This window comes from Myxine glutinosa, chromosome 4 (genome assembly GCF_964187855.1).
Source record: "Myxine glutinosa chromosome 4, kmMyxGlut1.1, whole genome shotgun sequence".
NCBI classification, from domain to species: Eukaryota; Metazoa; Chordata; class Myxini; order Myxiniformes; family Myxinidae; genus Myxine; species Myxine glutinosa.
The window spans coordinates 152993303-153012888 of NC_136264.1; the positions used below are offsets into that span (position 1 = coordinate 152993303).

A 19586-nucleotide genomic window follows, 5' to 3' on the forward strand; every position below is an offset into this window, starting at 1 on the left:
GGGGAAGAATGCACATGATTTCAATGAGTGATGTGATGTTTTTTTCCACTTGAATGAATGAATGAATGAATGATCGTTTTAAGGCCATTTTCCCCGCTGGAGCAGGGGTTAGCCTTGCGGGCCCCATGACAATCATGGTTCCCTGTTTGAGGCAATGTTTTTATGGCCGGATGCCCTTCCTGACGCCAACCCTTGGTCACGCTCTTACGATGCGCAGGGATACGGTGTACCTATTCTAAGCCGGGGTACACACCGGGATCATTCATCCCAGCAAGCTGGTACTCAATTGGCCGACCTCGGAAGGATGACAGGCTGAGTCAACCCCCCTGGCGTTAATTCAGCGATCGACCGGGATTCGAACCCAGGATCCTCGGATCCCAAGCCGGCACCCTAACCGCTAAGCCAACACCAGGCTTGAAAGTATTGAAAGTATTGAAAGTACTAAAAAAATTCAGGAGGGAAACCAAAGACCATACCTGTCTTTTCCTGGTGATTGAGCACGTGCTGTTAGAGAAGTATTCTGAAATTGATTAGAAGAAGTATTGAAAGAAAGATTAGCTATAAACCTTTCATGAAAAGCCTTGTGCCCAGGCTTGATATAGTTGCATGTATACACTCAAAACAGTGAAAATGTGAAAAGAAGAAAAACTGAACACATCTCTATCATCCAAATAAAAACAAGTCATTTCTTGCAACCAGAGATGAAAAGTGCAACGACAAGGCACAGAATAACTTTGCATAGTAATGGTCAAAGAGTACATGGGGAGGGAGAAAAAGGGAGAGGAGGGGAGGGGGGAAGAGAAACACAAGTGAGAGTCAAAATGTTTTTCCATTTTCCGAAGATTTTTAGTCCTAAACTTGATTTCTAAATTACTGGCATCAGGAAACTCACCCACTGCAGGACAAAATGTATGGCACTGGCTGGAAACTACACAGAAAAGGACTAACATTTCTGCCATTTTGCAATATAGTGGGATGAAAAACTTTTTGACTCCCTTTCAACTTTCTATGTTAAAAGAAAAATACATTTCACAGACAAACAAATGTTAAAGAAAAAACAATGTGAAGTAGCATTGTGACATTTTATTTACACCATTTAGCAGAGTAGAAAGAAAAGAAATCACTGTCATTACTTTGAAATGGTCCATGAGAATTTTGCTGTACTTCAGTGCACTGTCCTTTTTGAAGCAGAAGAGGTGGAGGTACAGCAGGGAGAGGCAGCGGTAACTAATATGAATGAGCAAGATGGGAAAAAAGAGTGGTGTTACAAATACACACACACACACACACACACACACACACACACACACACACACACACACACACACACACACACACACACACACACACACACACACACACACACACACACACACACACACACACACACACACACACACACACACACACACACACACACACACACACTACCCATCCCAAGTGATGAGAAAAACCCTCCTCTCTCTCCCTCACCCCCAATCCCCCATCTCTCCTCCCCTCCCTGTCTCCCCCCCACTCCCTTCCCTGTATCCTCCACTCCCCTCTCCCCTCTCCTTTCCCCCACTCCCCTCTCCCCTCTACCTTCCCCACTCCCTTCCCCCACTCCCCTCTCCCTTCCCCGAACTACCCTCTCCCTGTATCTCCCCCCACTGCTTCCCCTACTCCCTTGTCTCCCCCACTCCCTTCTGTCTCCCCCACTCCCTCACCTACACTCCTCTGCCACCCCTAATTGCCTCTCGCTCCCCCATTCCCTTCTCTCTCCCCCACCTCTGCCTCCCTCCCCCACTCCCTTCTCCCTCCCCCAATCGCCTCTCCCTCCCCCAATCGCCTCTCCCTCCCCCACTTCCCTCTATCTCCCCCACTCCCTTCTACCTCCCCCACTCCCTTCTCCCCCCCCCCCCCCACACCCTTCTCCCTCTCCCACACCATTCTCCCTCCCCCACTTACCTCTGCCTCCCCCACTTCCCTCTCCTTCCCCCACTTCCCTCTGCCTCACCCACGTTCCTCTGCCTCTCCCACTTTCCTCTCCCTCCCACTTCCCTCTGCCTCCCACATCCCCCTCTTCCCACTCCCTTCTCCACTTCCCTCCCCCCTCCTCTACTCCCCTCTTCCTCCCATCTTTATATGTCCATGCTCTATCCTTTTTAAACGGGTTTAATATCCTTTTCAGTTTTTTCCCACTTTCCCAATTCAGTTGTTACTTTTATTTGATGCTTGATGTACCATATTCATTAATGAGCATCTGTGCCACCAAAGCAGCTTCCTGAGCAAGGGTTATACTTGGTGGTTTGTCATTGCATGGGATTCAAACCCAGGCTAGACAGCTTAGATGAGAGTATTGGTACCTCGAAGTCATCCTACCAGCTGAGGTCGTACCTTAACGTAACGTCTAATCAGCTGAGGTCGTACCTTAACGCAATGTTAACTAGAACGGCACTTCAGGAGAGAGCATACCTCCGCCTGGTTGGCCATATCACTCAATGGTGAAGAATCACTTAAAAAATTATACTGGCTGGATCCGGATCCGGATCTTCACCGAAATTGAATCGATTCTTCCTTGTCACACACACAACCTGTCAAACAAGTTTCGTCCAAATCCGTCCACAACTTTTTGAGATATCCTGCTATGTATCGTTTTTGGCCCTTTCTCCCAATGGTGAGAATCACTTAATAAATTAAATAACTCTCATATCCGAATCCATATTCAGATCTTCACCAAAATCGAATGGAATCGTCCTTGTCAGACACCGAACGGGTCCACTAAGTTTCGTCCAAATCCGTCCACACAATTTTGAGATATCCTGCTATGTATCGTTTTTGGCCCGATCTCTAAATGGTGAAGAATCACTTCAAAAATTCTAGTAGCCGGATCCGAATCCTGATCTTCACCAAAATCTAATAATTTCGTCCTTGTCACATACGCTACATCTCTGCCAAATTTCGTCCGAATCCGTCCCCAACCTTTTGAGATATTTTGTTCACAAACAGACAAAAAACAGACAGACAGAAGTGAAAACATAACCTCCATCCACCTTTGGTGGCGGAGGTAATAATTACCTTTAAAAGAGTAAAAAAAAGAATTCTGAAGCAATTGTACCTCACATCACGTGGTACCTATTATTTAATTTAAAAATCGCTTCCAAATATTTTTTCCAAGTTCACTCTAGATTTCGACATATTTACTTAGACCATGAGTTCCAATCGTGAAATGTGGAATCAGATTTTGAATATCAGCTTTTAATAAGCCCATACGATACATTATTCAATCTTGCCAGGAGCCAATCACATTGCACCAAGCCACACACACATCAGCCAATCAGTGTAACCATGAATGGATGAACAGAGAGCCCTCTGTGATATATCAGGGTGATTGAAAAGTAACTCCCTATTTTAAAATATTTAGAAATTATTGATTTATTGTAATATTTTTCTCAAATTTTTAGTGTTTGTTCCTTAATGTATGAGAATTAAACCTGTGTTGGTTTTTTTTCAGATTATTTTTTGTTTGAAATTTGGAAGCCCTACAAACACGGTGTGGCTATTCCACACCACACTGTTACCTTGGGCCGATATTGCGTTTTTTCAGAAATAACACGAGGACTTCTCCTGCCCAGTAATAGCAGTTGTGACGGTTCACAAACCCACCGATGTGAAATACCGCTTCATCAGACCAGAGGATATTTTCAAAGAGATCAGACCAATCTTCATACCAAGCCAGCATCACCTCCCCAAACTCCATGCGAATGTCGCAGTCTTCAGCAGAGAGTGCTTGACAGTAGTGCGGCTTCCAAGCATGCCATTTAAGCTCCTTTTTGAGCACAGTTCGTACTGTGTGAAAGGCGAGCCCACTTTCCCTTGCTGCTTGTCGAATTGACTTTCTTGGGCTATGTGTAAACATTTCTTGAACTGCTTGCACTGTCTCCGGGTCACTGGACTTGGAAGGGCGACCGCTTCTTCGAGTATCAGATACAGATCCTGTAGCCATGGGTTTTGCATGACAATTCTTGATCGTCTTTGCCTCAACTTGAGCATGTGCTCCTTTAATGGTCCTCCACCATCTTTGCACCTGAACAACGGATTTCCAAACTTCGTAACGTGCCACTAGCTGGGCACGCTCCTGCAGGGTAAGACGTCCAGCCATGTTTGTAGGGCTTCCGAATTTCAAACAAAAAATAATCTGAAAAAGAACCAACACAGATTAAATTCTCATACATTAAGGAACAAACACTAAAAATTTGAGAAAAATATTACAATAAATAAATAATTTCTAAATATTTTAAAATAGGGAGTTACTTTTCAATCACCCTGTATATATATATATATATATATATATATATATATATATATATATATATATATATTGTTGCGAATATGGAATTTGGCCTCCATATCCGCTTGTAAATATTCCCCTATTTTCTCCGATACTCCCCAACTCTCCCTTACCCCATTCCCTAGTCCCATTGTCTGTAAACAACACCCATTAGAGCCGATCTTCCCCTTCATCCCCCCATTAAATGTCGTGCCCAGGTCCCCCGCACCACACGTAGACAATTATAGGACATCTTGCTAGTTATTCTTAATCTATGTCAGTTAAGGACTTGTTTCCATTAATTATGACTCTTCGTTGCACCAGAATGTGATTATATAGCACCTGTTAGGAAGTTTAGGACCTCCCCATACCTCTCCGCATCTCTTCCCCATGAAGAAGCGCCAACTACAACAACAACAACAAAAGAGGGGGGCGGCGCGGTGACGGCATGGGGAGTGGGCGTCCTCCTTCCGGCTCGGTTAGCCACCATTGACCACGCGCTCCACGGGGTTACCACGAAGGGGCTCCCTGTCGGCCCCTCGTCAAGGGCGGAGCCGGTAACCCCCGCACCCAATGAGAAGCCATGGGCCGATGCCATCTGGGGCGGCGCTAACGAGCCGAGGGCGTGTCACTCCCCGCCGGATATATACGCGGCCCCGCGCCGGACGAAAAGAGATGATGCGCCCCGAGCTTGGAAGGAAAAGACGCCACCCTCCCGAGCGCTGAGCGACCTCCCCAGCTTGAGACCAAAGTCGCGACCCACAAGCGCTGTGATACCTTCACGCATCTCTGGACACCACCGTACGTGATTCTGTCCCTGAGCCAGGTGCACCTGAGCCATCGCGACCTGCCTCCCCTTTTCATCAACCCCCGTGTGAGTCAGCATTTTGTCCCGTGTGTCTGTCGTCTGTCCGGGGATAATATAAGAGTGTGTCTAAGTGCCTGTCTTCCTGTAATATACCTCTAGCCCCTGTAATCTAACCTTTTTCCGTACGAATATACTTGAGAATCGAAACCCTGGTGTCGTATTGTGTCATTATAACCCAGCCGGGTGTCTTCTCTTTCCTATTGAGCCAGCGTAGCGCGATTAGTCAACATTCGGGCACAATCGGGTAACTTGTACGGATACGGCGGCCATCCCGCTCGGCCCACCATACCATCAAAGTCGTATCTGTAACAATTGGTGTCGGGAGTGAGATTCGAGGCCCGACCAAATTTTGAAGAAAAAAAAAAAACGAATAGAGGAAAAAAAAATTTGGTCAAAATTTGGAGCGGCCGAAATTTGTTTTGTTTTACGAAACTCGAATTTTGCAAGTCGCGCTATGGCGGATCAAGACGGCTGGGGTCCGGTAGGGGAGAGTGAGGTAGGGTCGATCCAGGACCAAAATGAGGGACAGGAGGAGAGCGAAGCAGTGAGGGCGGCAGGTTCGCAAAATAGCGCCGTCACGCACGAAGAAGCGGGCGCGCAAAATGGCGCCTCGCTGATCACCGCGCCAGCGACCGTGGCAGCGCCCCCGATGGATTGGGGCCTTTTTTTCATACAAATGAAGGCCCTTATGGCCCAGAATAGCGAGAAAATGAGGGAGGAAACGAGGGCTAATAGTGAGCGGTTGGGAAACCGGATGGATGCTCAGGGTGAGCGATTGGAGGGCCAAATGGGGGTAATGAGGGACGAAGCGAGGGGTACCAGTGAGAAGTTAGACAATAATTTTGAGGAGTTAGACAACGGGATAAAAGAAGTAAAGAATGGGTTAACGGGGGTAGAAAACAGAATGGCCGCTCAAGAGAATCAAATGGAAGGGATGCAAAAAGGGTTAGAGGGGTTAGAAAACAGTATGGAAGGCAAATTGAGGGACATGAGGGACCAAGCGGAAAGGGAAGTTAAACAAATGGAGCAGCAGATAGAGGGGGTCAGAATGGGGGTAGAAACCAAACTGGATGCTCACAGGGAGGAAATGGAGCAGATGAGGGTGGCATCTGGGCAGGAGATGCAAGTGATGGGAGAGGAGATCAGAAGAGGAGTGAGTGAGGAGGTCGGAGGAGTGCGCGAGGAGGTGAGGCACTGTAAGGAGCACATGGAGAAGGAGGTGAGAAAGGGGACTGTAAAGTTACAAGGGGGCATAGAGGTCCTGACGCAGGAGGTGGAGCAGCTGACGGTGGGACAGACGGAGTTAGTGGAGCAGGTTCAAAGGAACACTGCGGTATTAGGAGGTTTAAAGGCGACACAGAAAGAACTAAAAGATGACTTGGTAGCGACGAAGAGGGAATGTCAGATGGTACGTGAGGGACTGACAACGAGGCTGGACGAGGTGATAGAGGTTATGGAGACGAAGGACCGGCAGGTGAGGACGCACATGGAAACGGTCAAGGTAGCCTTGGAGGACGAGCTGGAGGAGACGTACCGGGGAATAAAAGAGGTGAAGCACAAATTAGAAGAAGTGGAAGAAGGGATGAGCGAAATTAAGAAGCGACGGAGAGGGGATAAGAAAGAGATAAAAGAGGAGATAAAAGAATTGGTCCAAAGTCTGTGTTTGGATCGTGATGATGTGCTCATTAACCGGATGAGGGATTCGCAGGTGATGGAGGAGAAGCGAAGAGGAAGAGGACCCGGTGTAAGTGGTGACCAATATGGTCGTGCGTATGATGCGCCAGGGGATTTAAAAAGCTTGGGGATTGGTTTGGATCCGGGTGTTCGTGAAAGGCCGTTGGTGAGGTGTGTGACAGGTCTGGTGTGCGAAAATGGAGGTGTGCAAGAAAGTCCGACTCTGGGGTGTGTGAGGAAAAAGTGCGTGCCAAGGAGTGAGTGTGCTGGCGAGAGTGAGTCGGTCGTAGCGCGTGTGCGAGGGAGCACATGGAAGCGTGCTGTGGTGAGTGTTACAGAGGGTGTGACGGGAGAGTGTGCGCGAGGAAGGTGTGTGACGGACAGGTGCATGGGGAAAGAGTGCGCTGTCAAAGGCAAGGAAGAATGCACACCTGTGGTGAGTGTTACAGAGGGTGTGACGGGAGAGTGTGTGCGAGGAAGGTGTGTGACGGACAGGTGCATGGGGAAAGAGTGCGCTGTCAAAGGCAAGGAAGAATGCACACCTGTGGTGAGTGTTACAGAGGGTGTGACGGGAGAGTGTGCGCGAGGAAGGTGTGTGACGGACAGGTGCATGGGGAAAGAGTGCGCTGTCAAGAGTAAGGGTGAGTGCGCTGTCAAGAATGGAGGTGAGAGTAGTGAGAATGACAAGGAGAGTGAGTTGGTTGTGACAGGTGAGCGAGGATGTACACCTGGAATAGAAGGATGCACACCTGGAATGGTAGAGCGTGAGTGGGAATGCACGCTGGAGTTGGTGGTGAGGCACGTGGTTGGGTGTGCGAATGAGGGCACACCTGTGATTGTCACGGAGGAGGTGACCGAGGAGGGGGTGCGAAGCGGTGTATTGGTGAGGTGTGCGACCAACGAATGTGTGCCAAAGTGTTCGGTGGTCAGGTGTGTGACCAAGGCTGTGAGTGGAATGGGTGTGCCTGGGTGTGTAAGGAACGGTACAAGGAGCATGGAAACGGCTGGATGTGTGAGCAAGGAACGGGCTGCGGGGTGTAAGCGTCCAGGTGAAGCATCGACGTTAGACGGGATAGAGTTTAGAACGACTTATAGCCGAATCGGGCCCTCGGTGCGTGCTGGGCCTCGCTTTGAACGGCCGCGTCCGTGCTCCACTAGGCGGAGCTGGCAGCCCGATAGAAAGGGTCGTCATGGCGACCACTTTTTGGTGAGACGTGCCGGCAGGTCTAGATCGGGGCATTGGATGGCTCCACGCCGAGGTGGTGTGTGGGATCTCGGCACGGGTAAGCCCCCGTCCCTGCACCGAGTGCTGGACGCATCCAGCCGCTGGCACAAAACAACCAGCATCCATTGCTTGGCTTTACGAAGCCGGGCTTTGGACAGGGATTGGCGCACCGAGAGGTATTAGTGAGTCGACTGGGTGATGAGGTTAGTGTTTTGGACCCAAAATTAGAGAAAAACAAAATTTGATGATTGGCAAGGGATTGGCAGTAGTGATTGGCAGATGATGAGTAGTGATTGGCAAATTTTTGATTTGTTGAAATTTGATGTGCAAAATTGGTAGTGAGAGGCCCCCGATGTGGTGGGATGGCAAATCCACCATCCCTCACAGGTGTGGGGCAAATGCGCAATAGCTTATGGGGTGTATGGCAGTGAAAACTAGCCCGGGTGGGTTAGGTTATATTGATAGGGCCCTAGAAGATGACATTAGGTGACGTTAAGGTTAGTTAGTGACTGCTACCTGTAGTGGGGACGCAGGTAGATTAGTGTGGATGATAATGACGTGGGAGCGCAATAGTTTAAAGGGACGACTGGGAAGCGCATGTTTCAGAAGGGAGTAGTTAGCTGAGATGATGCCGTGTGTGTGAGAATTGAACAGGTGTGATTGCACAGGTGTGCAACTGGACAGGTGTGTGGAGCAGTGTGTGAGTAGTGAGTGTTGTGGATCAGCGCGAATGCGCTTGGGGAGAGAAGGGTGCAGGTGGCACCAGGTGTGAGAGCACAGGTGTGCAAGTACAGGTGTGTGGAGAGAGTTGGAGTAAGTGGTACGGAGTGGTGTGCATGGTGCGAAGGTGTGGATGGGGGAAGAGTGGACCCCTTTCACGAGCACCCGGGGCGGGTAGTGTAAGTGTTAGGTAGAGGGTGCAGGTAAATTGTGGTTGGATATTGGCATTTGTGGTGCGGTTGCAGAATGGTGTTGTGAATGGGTGCATTAGTGTTGTGGAAATGGCTGGGCGTGTAGCCTGTTAGTGTGTGTAGTTGGTTGGGCACTCCACCACTGTGAGGATGTCGGCCAGGTGAGGCCGCAGGTGGGCTCTGGGAGCCGGTAGTTGTGAGTGGGTGCCTGAGGATCCCGGGTGTGGATCGGGCAGCCCAGTGCCAGAGAGGGCACGGAGTGGGGAGAGAGCCAGAGGGCCTTCCCCAGGTAGTTAGGTTAGGGTGAGGAGCAGGTAAGCTCGGAGGCAACTGCAGTGGTGGAGGTGTGCAGGTGGGTAGACCCACTGGGAGAGGTACACGCCGCAGCCCAGAAATTGTGCGAGGGCACCGGGAGATGAATCGGGGGAGTGAGACCCCAAATTGAAGAGCACCACAGTTTGGCCAATGGGAATTGGTTTTTAGAACCCATAGTGTAAGAGGGCCAATGGTTTGGCCGGAGAAAGCCCCCGGGTAGTGTAAAGTTGTTAAAGTCATTTAGGAGATAGTTAGGATTGATGAACCTGTCGCACCATACGCAGCCACTTGCCTGTGGTGATGATGATGACTCCACACCTGTGTTTTCTTTGTTTGTTGCAGGAAATGAGATTGCTGTGAGGATTTGTGAGGCGCATCACGACGTGGATGAGACATTGGGGTGATTCCATCTCTCCCTCCCTAGGAGGGACTGATGATGAATTGGTAATGGCAAATTTTGATGTTGAGTTGAAAATGGCAAATTTTGATGAGAGTTGAAAATGGCAAATTTGATTGGTTAGGAGGGAGAGAAGACGAATTTGGTTTATGGGAGGAACGGGGAAGACAGTAGGGATGTTTTTTTGATTTGTAAAGTAGATGTTTATGGGTAGTGTTGTGTTTTGTGGATACAGTAAGGGGTAAGGGAGGGGCCATGTAGGTTACCTGGTGGGGGGGGGGGCGTACGATAGGAACGTACCTGTCTCACCTGGTTCCCATGTGCCCCCAGTGTGCATTACCTTATATTGCGTGCACTTTTGCGCCCTTACCACCTTACTCACTTGTCTGCTTCTTTTGTCTCCCACCTCCGAGGATCTGGCTTTGGGGTGGAGAGAGAGGAGAGAGAGGTGCTGGCTGCGCAGTTGTGGGCCTGCACTTTCGCTGTTCGCTGCCTGGATCGGTACACCATATGGACCGCAATGGTTGTGGCCACCCACAATGGACCGCAGTTCGTTTGCGGCCAAGCACCACCCGGGGATGGACCTATGGATCAACGTGGCACCTATGCCATACAGGTGAACCACTAATAGTTAACACCACCAAGTGCACCACAAGAAGAGCAAGAGACACCTGCAGGGTTAGGGGTTGTTGAAGTTATTTTTATTCCAATGAACAATGGTGACTGCACCGATTGGTGGTGGGGTGGTGCTGTTGATGCTCGGGAAAGGGTGCTCTGCACGTTATTAAAGGCCGTCGGCCACAGAGCACTCGTGGGTTGGTGTATCGATGTTGGCAAGCGCGCTCTCTCTCTATGCATAACATCTGCATGTGTTCCTCCAAAAACAGGTCCTGGATCGTAGTGTAAATAGCAGCGTAGTCTTGTAAATAATGCTCCCTACCGGCTGTATGTTTAGTTTGAGAATTCTTTCCGGATTCGGTTATCCTGTGGGTATGTTTCTGTGAGGAGAAGGGTGCAACGTCGCAGGGGGACATATTTACTCATTTGTGAATATCTGTAAAACTGTCGCACTCAGGGTAGAGTTAATAGTAGAGGGAACTACATTGCGTGCCACACTAAAGTAGGTAAAAATTTATCGGGTCGGGACGCCCCGAGGGTAGAGAAGGGTGCAATGTTGCGAATATGGAATTTGGCCTCCATATCCGCTTGTAAATATTCCCCTATTTTCTCCGATACTCCCCAACTCTCCCTTACCCCATTCCCTAGTCCCATTGTCTGTAAACAACACCCATTAGAGCCGATCTTCCCCTTCATCCCCCCATTAAATGTCGTGCCCAGGTCCCCCGCACCACACGTAGACAATTATAGGACATCTTGCTAGTTATTCTTAATCTATGTCAGTTAAGGACTTGTTTCCATTAATTATGACTCTTCGTTGCACCAGAATGTGATTATATAGCACCTGTTAGGAAGTTTAGGACCTCCCCATACCTCTCCGCATCTCTTCCCCATGAAGAAGCGCCAACTACAACAACAACAACAAAAGAGGGGGGCGGCGCGGTGACGGCATGGGGAGTGGGCGTCCTCCTTCCGGCTCGGTTAGCCACCATTGACCACGCGCTCCACGGGGTTACCACGAAGGGGCTCCCTGTCGGCCCCTCGTCAAGGGCGGAGCCGGTAACCCCCGCACCCAATGAGAAGCCATGGGCCGATGCCATCTGGGGCGGCGCTAACGAGCCGAGGGCGTGTCACTCCCCGCCGGATATATACGCGGCCCCGCGCCGGACGAAAAGAGATGATGCGCCCCGAGCTTGGAAGGAAAAGACGCCACCCTCCCGAGCGCTGAGCGACCTCCCCAGCTTGAGACCAAAGTCGCGACCCACAAGCGCTGTGATACCTTCACGCATCTCTGGACACCACCGTACGTGATTCTGTCCCTGAGCCAGGTGCACCTGAGCCATCGCGACCTGCCTCCCCTTTTCATCAACCCCCGTGTGAGTCAGCATTTTGTCCCGTGTGTCTGTCGTCTGTCCGGGGATAATATAAGAGTGTGTCTAAGTGCCTGTCTTCCTGTAATATACCTCTAGCCCCTGTAATCTAACCTTTTTCCGTACGAATATACTTGAGAATCGAAACCCTGGTGTCGTATTGTGTCATTATAACCCAGCCGGGTGTCTTCTCTTTCCTATTGAGCCAGCGTAGCGCGATTAGTCAACATTCGGGCACAATCGGGTAACTTGTACGGATACGGCGGCCATCCCGCTCGGCCCACCATACCATCAAAGTCGTATCTGTAACAATATATATATATATATATATATATATATATATATATATATATATGAATTATTCACACCTTACGGGGTCAGCTGTGAAAACTTTTTGCCCCAAGTCTTCCATGAACCAGCTGGCCAGGCTTAACATTTGACATACCAAGTATAATGTGCACACCATCACATAAAGATGGTACAAAATTGTTTCTGAATGAATAAATGCACCAACATTTTTTTAAATCACACTCGACTCGTAAATATATTCAGTTAGTGATCCTTACCAGATGGTGGAAAGCTTCTTGTCATTGGATGAAGCATTAGAAGTTGCAAATTTCTGCAAGCTGATGGCATGTCTATGGTCACACACCATAAATAATTCCCTCATTAGAATGAAATTGATCAATAGCAAATGTCTTAAGCAGATGGCTTCTTCTCATCGAGCACATAAACATGAGCATTTTTTAAATTTTTTTTATACAAGATCGAGGCTCGTGAAAGAGCTAACATTAATCATACAAAAAGTCAAACCGACATATAAAACACAAAATAAGGTGAGCGGTAGACAAGATGGGGAGAGAGGGGGAAGGACACAAACACAACATTTGAGAGCAGGGACATCGAGAGAACTGTGGGAGGGAGAGGGCTTGGGGGGAGGTGGGAGAGGTATAAAACACATATGGACACTGCAAGGACTTCCAGGAAAGAAGTTGGAATTTCAAAAAAGTGGATCTGGGGTGAATAATTAATTGAAAGCATTGAAAGTGATTATGTTGTTTCTGTCATCTGTGTGTAACAAAATGAAAGATTACTTTTGTTGGAAGGAATATAACACAGAGATGTGGCCAACAAAATGGCTGTTTCCATGCATCTCCTTTTCATTTGTTCCAGCAATGTACATTTTTTTCAGCCAAAGTACCCTCTTGCCTCTTTTCTGCTGCTCACTCTTTCCACCATCACAGATTGCTCTCTGCAGCGCATGGACTTCGTTCCCACTAAATTTAAGAAGTTCCGAGTCAATCTTGACACTTTATCAGCAACTGCCTTTACTTCTGGCCTCATCCTCCCAACCCTCAATCTTTTCCCAATCCACCCATGTCACATGCGTTCTTCCAGAATCCCACACCTTGTTGTCCTGCCAAATTCCAAGCTGAACAAACATACCCCCATTATTTCATTCCTCTGTTCCATCATCTGTGGAACCGACTCCATGTGTCTCGTGCCTCTCACTCTGGTCTTTCAAGAGTGCATGCTGCCCGGCATTCTGCTCTTTTACACTCTGACTCTCCCCCTCCATCCCTTTACTTCCTGAACTTATACACTCATATGCGATGTCTTTGTCTCCCTGTTCTACTTTGCTCCTCATCAAGTTTGTTCAGCTGCTGTCCTCTATAGTTTAACTCCTCCATGAGCCTAGATTTCTGTCTGCAACAACAAATAAATAGCACCGCAAGGCGGGTATAACCCCTCAGCCCATGCATGGTAGAAACCAATTTCAAGATGGCTGCCGTGGCGGCCATATTGCAAATCACAGTGTGCCCATTTTCGAAAGGAACCTTCCTCTACTCAACCCCAACACACGCTGCAAAAATGGATTTAATCGGACAAGCAGTTCTGCTCGAAATTGACAGAAACCAATTTCAAGATGGCTGCCGTGGCGGCCATATTTGAAAATCGCAGCGCGCCCATTTTCGAAAGGCACCTTCCTCTACTCAACCCCAACACACACTGCAAAAATGGATTTAATCGGACAAGCCGTTCTGCTCGAAATTGACGGAAACCAAAAGTTGACGGACGCCCGGAAGGCTGCCGTGGCGGCCATATTGAAAATCGCAGCGCGCCCATTTTCGAAAGGAACCTTCCTCTACTCAACCCCAACACACACTGCAAAAATGGATTTCATCGGACAAGCCGTTCTGCTCGAAATTGACGGAAACCAAAAGTTGGACGCCCGGACAACGCCCGTGACGACAATACCCCTTAGCCCAATTTGGGCTGAGGGGTGAAAAGCACTCCAGATTGCTGTACAGATTACAAAACTAAGGCAAAATAATAGTTGAAGCATTACTTGTATATTATGGATTCAATGCAGTTTATACATACCTAATTATTTCCAGCGTTTTGCAGTACATATTGTACACCATTTTTGCTTCAATTGAATCTTCCTCCATCACAATGCCACACTCAATGTAGAAAAGTGCAGCTTGCATGTAGGTGACTGCCTTCCAGGAAGGGTCAACCTAAAACGTTGAGAGAGGAACACGTGCTTAACTCAACCCAAAGTGAAAATAGAAAGCATCCCAAAATGCAAAGGCTGGACGAAACATCTGCTTTGTACTCAAACTAAACTCAACAAAAACAACTTTTTTTATTTAAATTTTATTAAATAGTGTTATCGTTATCATTGTCATGAATATTAATCATTGTAGGCCATTGGCCCAAAGATTATCATTTTCATGGGTGGGTTCCACGAGGTACATTTGTGCATTACTGTGCCCATTCAAAATCAAGTGGGGGCAAACAAGTTTGTTTTCCGGAAAAGTATGTTTTTTTTAAACGGACAGAAATTAATACGGTAACAAAAGGTAAACTGACAGAAAGGCGAAGTAATGTCTGGAACTAGTTCGGCCCATATGGCAACCAGTCTAGCTTCAAATGCAGCAACTGATGATACAAGAACCACATCAGGGGTGAGGGCATTCCACAGGTTCACAATTCGAAGGGAAAAGTCCACGAAGCGAAAGTTCCTTTGCATTCATTTTTTGGAGATTTTCAGGGTGTGTGTCAGTACCGGGTATTGTCTTGATGAAAGATGAAAAATTGATATCAGTCAAGGTTTTCATAACCCTGCACAATCTTAAAGACCTCAATACGACCCCCTTGAGGCTTTGGTGCTGCATGACGAAGAGGTTTAGGTGGGAATGCCTGACGTGATATGGGAGGGCATGGAGTCCAACAACCATCCGGGTCGTGAACTGTTTGGACACGTTTCAGTTTTGATGATGTCGTGTTGAAGGCCAGGGGACCATGCCTGAATGCAGTATTCAAGTAGGGGTCAGATAACGGCCGAGTAGGCAGGGATAAATACACGTGGTGTAAGACGTGTAAAGGCACATTTAACGATCAATAACATCTCTCGGGCCTTTTACACAACCGCATCAAACTGAGCAGACAAGTTCAAGGAGGAGTCAAATAGAACCCCCAAGGTCTCAAACTTGGGCTGCAGCTGTAATGGGAAGGGCATTCTCTGTCGAATCAGGTAAGCATAAAATCGGTCCATCATCCCTGCAGGTGTTGGAATTTGGGAATGCAAAGATGCAGTTCCCAGAGCGCAGCCTATGCAGAGATCGAGCCGAGGTCTCTTTGGATAGGCAGGGCCTCGCTCGTGTCACAGATGAGTTTCATACTATCAGCAAAGAGCAGGCAATTGCTGACAAGGTGGTCAGGCAGGTCATTCATGTAGATTATGAATAGGAGGGGACCAATGGCAGAGCCTTGGGGGACACCACTTGGTACAGGAGCTCTGTCTGAGAAGACACAATCAACATGGACCCAAAACTGCCTGGAGGTTAGGAATGCAGCCAGTCACTCAAAGTTTTTATGTGGTTGCATAACTAGCAAGTCTCTTGAGGAGAAGGTGGTGGTCAACTGAGTCAAAGGCTTTGCGGCTGTCGAGATAGCAAAGGTCGACTGAGGCCCGCTCTTCTAGCATATGGGTTGCTTTCTCCACAATGGTGAGAAGTTTGGTGAGGCAGGATCTCCCTTTGATGAAGATGTGCTGAGCATTGCAGAAAAGGGAGGAATTTGTCAAGCAGCTGGTGATAGCCAACTTCACGAGTCTCTCTATGACCTTACACACTGCACTTGTTATTCTTAAGGGGCAGTAATTTATAACCACGTCCTTAGGCCCAATCTTGTGGATCTGTGCGATGACTGCATCCTGTCAGTCTTCAGGAACAGTTCCATTATTTTATGTGTCACTGAAAAGGGTAGCTAGAGGGTGGGCCAAGACCTCAGCAAGCTCCTTAACGATTGCTGGGTGAATACCATCAGGTCCTGAGACTTGGTGGCGTTGAAGCATGAAAGGTCGACATGACACCACCCACCATGGCAAGAGTGACCTGCAAATCCAGCATCAGCTGCCCTCTGTATCGTGGCCCAAAATCAGGTCCGTGAGGTGGGGATGGTGCTGATATGCATCTTCAAAGAATATTTGGAAGGCATCAGTGGATTCAGTGGGTAGAGTCCGGTAGCTGTGATGCCGGACTCCATATGAATAAAACATGTGCTTCACCAAAAAAAAAGAGAGTCATTCCTCATGGGTGGTTGGTGGACCACCTATTTGCCTTCATTGTGCACACACCACACACAGCAACGTTACTACTCAACCCAATCTTCACCATTACCCAACTTCTTATCACCTACCATGTTGTCTGCTTTGTGCTTTAGTTTTCGAGCTTCCTGCAGGCGTTGATCCAAAGAACCAACCCTGCAGAAGAGTCGTAATCACGATCTCATTGTCATTTGTGTCATACACTGTACAAGAACAGAGAGCAATAGCATAATGTAATGATGACAATGCCACTTTTTATGAACGCAAAGGAAAGAAGAAGAGTTAAAAAAATAACAACAATCCAATTTTTGTATATAACTGTGCCGAGGATGGAACAGATACTCCTGGATCAAATTTGTGCATAATTACACAAAACTTTGGCTTTCCGGTTATCATCGGCGGATGTATGACTCCTGCACACTAGGGTGCATCAAACGCCCAACTATTTTTAAAAAGATGTTGGATTGATCTGTCCCAAATTTTATTTTGTTCCAATCATAAAATAAAGTTGCTATGCAAAATTTGGTAAGGTTTGGACATCATCTTCTGGGTCCACCTCACCATTTCATATTTTGAGTCGGTGGTATCAGAGTTGGAAATTTGACACGCAGCTGTTTTGAGGCCCATAAATAAAAATGAAAGGATTGACTGATTGCTACATATAATAACTCTTTGTAAAGGTATTATTGTGCTCTGTAGCAATATATCATCATCATAGGGATAGGGATACAATTCATTTATATACAAATAGTCAAAATAATGATTTTTTTCAAAATATGGATATAAAGCTAAATGAAGAGTATTTTTAAAATATAATATATAAATTAAAGAATATCCTGAATGTTGTAGTCATCTTGTCTTTACAGAGATCTTTTAACTAGACAAGATGATTAAAACAATTATTAGGCTATACTCTAATAAAATTGGATAATTGATTTATTTGTTGTACATAATTATGAAATGACATTATTGTTACTAATACTACCTTTTTCTTTCAGATAAAACAATGGATGGCACAGTAAAGAAAGCATCTGTTGCAAAAAGAGAGTCCACCAAGGTGTTTGGTCTTGGAAGTGCCATAACTGAACAAGATTCCCAGATCAATGGCACCAGACTTCCAACTTGTTTACAAGTACTACGTTGTTTCATGTGGCACACGGAAGATGGCAAACTTGAACGACGCTCTCGGTGGGAATCAGCAAAGCTTGTACTGCAGAAAGTGGCACCATTTTATGGCAAGGCTAATATTCCTATCATCTCTGAACGCAAGACTGTTGAGAAAATTATCAAACTTGCAGATGATAATTCCAAGCTTAGATCAATCCCTATCAACCGAAGAACAACTCCAGCAAGCATCACAAAGGTGAATCAAATGGAGATGAAATTTATGGAGACATTTCCCTTGTGGCCCAATGATGCTAGTTCTCACATCAAGAATCCTGAAGACTTAGCATTCCTGGAATCTATGAAGACAGATCGCTGTGCAACATTTGGCTGCCAAGATAAACTGTTGGCAGATAAGATGCAGCGTAAAGTGAACCGCGAGGAAAAAGAATCAGAGAGGCGAGCAAGTATGGAGCTGGAGTTCAACATAAATACTACAACCACTGTGTATAATATTAGTGACAGTGATGAAGAAGTAACTCTTGGACCTTCAACAAGCACACCAACAACCTCAAGAAGTCATCATCATTTAGTTAGACCTGGCACATCAGTTTTCATTCCACATGACATCCTGAAGAGGCCCAGTCTTGTTTCACTGGCAACAAGGATGAAGATGACACCAACCCAACAGGCTGCTTTCACAGAAGCTTTATTGAAGAAACAGGAGGGGATGTAGCGAAGGTGTCAACATCATATGCTACAGCAGATAAATCAAGACGCAAAATTGGACAGCATATTGCTACTACCTGTAAGGACAAATGGATACCTCCGAAGCTTGCTACGTTGCACTGGGACTCAAAGCTGCTTCCATGCTTAACTAACCAAAACACTTTTGAAGAACACCTGGCTGTGCTTTTGGGTTCTCAAACTGATATGAAGCTGCTGGGTGTTCCATCCTACAAGCCTGGAACAGACCGTAAATCTGGAGATATAATTGCTCAGCTGACTAATAACCTACTTGAATCATGGAACTGCCAAGAGAATGTTGTCAACTTGACATTTGACACAACTGCATCTAACACCGGCCACATCAGTGCAGCTTGTGTAACAATTCAACAACGGCTTAACAAAGCTCTTCTGTGGTCAGGCTGCAGACACCACATTAGTGAAGTCATTCTTACGCACATTTTTACTGATCTTAAAGTTGAAGCATCTAAGTCACCAGATATCTTCCTCTTCTCAAGGTTTCGCAAGAACTTTGAAATGTTTCCACACACATTAAATGAACCACTTTCACGATTTGATCCATCTCAACTAAATGAAGCAGCAACAAGTTTGACAAGTGACTGGCAAAATAATGTTCTCAGACTCTGTCACACCGAGCAATCTCTAAGACGTGATGATTATTTGGAATTTGTTGATCTGTGTACTGTATTCCTTGATGGTGAAGTAGCTGAACATCAAATAACCTTCAAGCGTCCTGGTGCACTGCATAAAGCCAGATGGATGGCGAAGCTCCTCTACTCAATCAAATTATGTCTCTTCGAAAAACAAATCGCTGATCTTCCAGCAGGTACAATTACCACAGAAAAACAAGTGCCAAAGATCAGAGAATTTGTCACGTTTGTCACTCTAGTATACAGCTCCTGGTGGATGACATGTACCTCTGTCACCGATGCCCCATGGAATGACCTGCAGCTCATCTCCAAACTGAAACAGTATGAAGCTGTCAATGCTGGAATCTCAAGAAGTGCCCTGAAAGCCTTCAAACGACATCTCTGGTACCTCACAGAAGAGATGGTTCCACTTGCCCTCTTCAGCTCAGTTGTTCCTCATGACCATCGCCGTGCTCTGGCAGACAGACTTCTGGAGGTTCAGCCAGATTTTCCAGTAACCAACCCACAAGGACGGTTTGGTACTGGGTTTGGAAAGCCCAGATTTCCTGATGACTTGACTGAGAAGACCACTCTGGCTGATTTTGTTGGACCAGATTCATGGTACCTATTTCATCATCTGAAGCTTGACTGGGCATTTCTAGTTACCGATGTTCAAGAATGGACTAACTCTGCAGCCTACCAGACATCATGGACTAATGTTGAAGCCTTGAATGTGGTGAATGACTCTGCAGAAAGGGGAGTTAAGCTTAGCTCTGACTTCCTTTCAGCAGCCAGAAGTGAAGA

General features: G+C 46.9%; 1 protein-coding gene across 1 annotated transcript in view; it reads right to left on the bottom strand.

Annotated features, from left to right (window-relative positions):
• The window catches only part of LOC137425426 (AF4/FMR2 family member 3), a 232478-nt gene that overhangs the window by 13605 nt on the left and 199287 nt on the right, over nucleotides 1-19586 (bottom strand). The window contains exons 17-21 of the mRNA XM_078776641.1: nucleotides 16395-16458; nucleotides 14073-14209; nucleotides 12254-12325; nucleotides 1134-1227; nucleotides 477-520 (exon numbers count right to left, since the gene is read on the bottom strand). Coding sequence (XP_078632767.1) covers nucleotides 477-520; nucleotides 1134-1227; nucleotides 12254-12325; nucleotides 14073-14209; nucleotides 16395-16458 — 411 coding nt within the window. The remainder of the gene's footprint in view (nucleotides 1-476; nucleotides 521-1133; nucleotides 1228-12253; nucleotides 12326-14072; nucleotides 14210-16394; nucleotides 16459-19586) is intronic.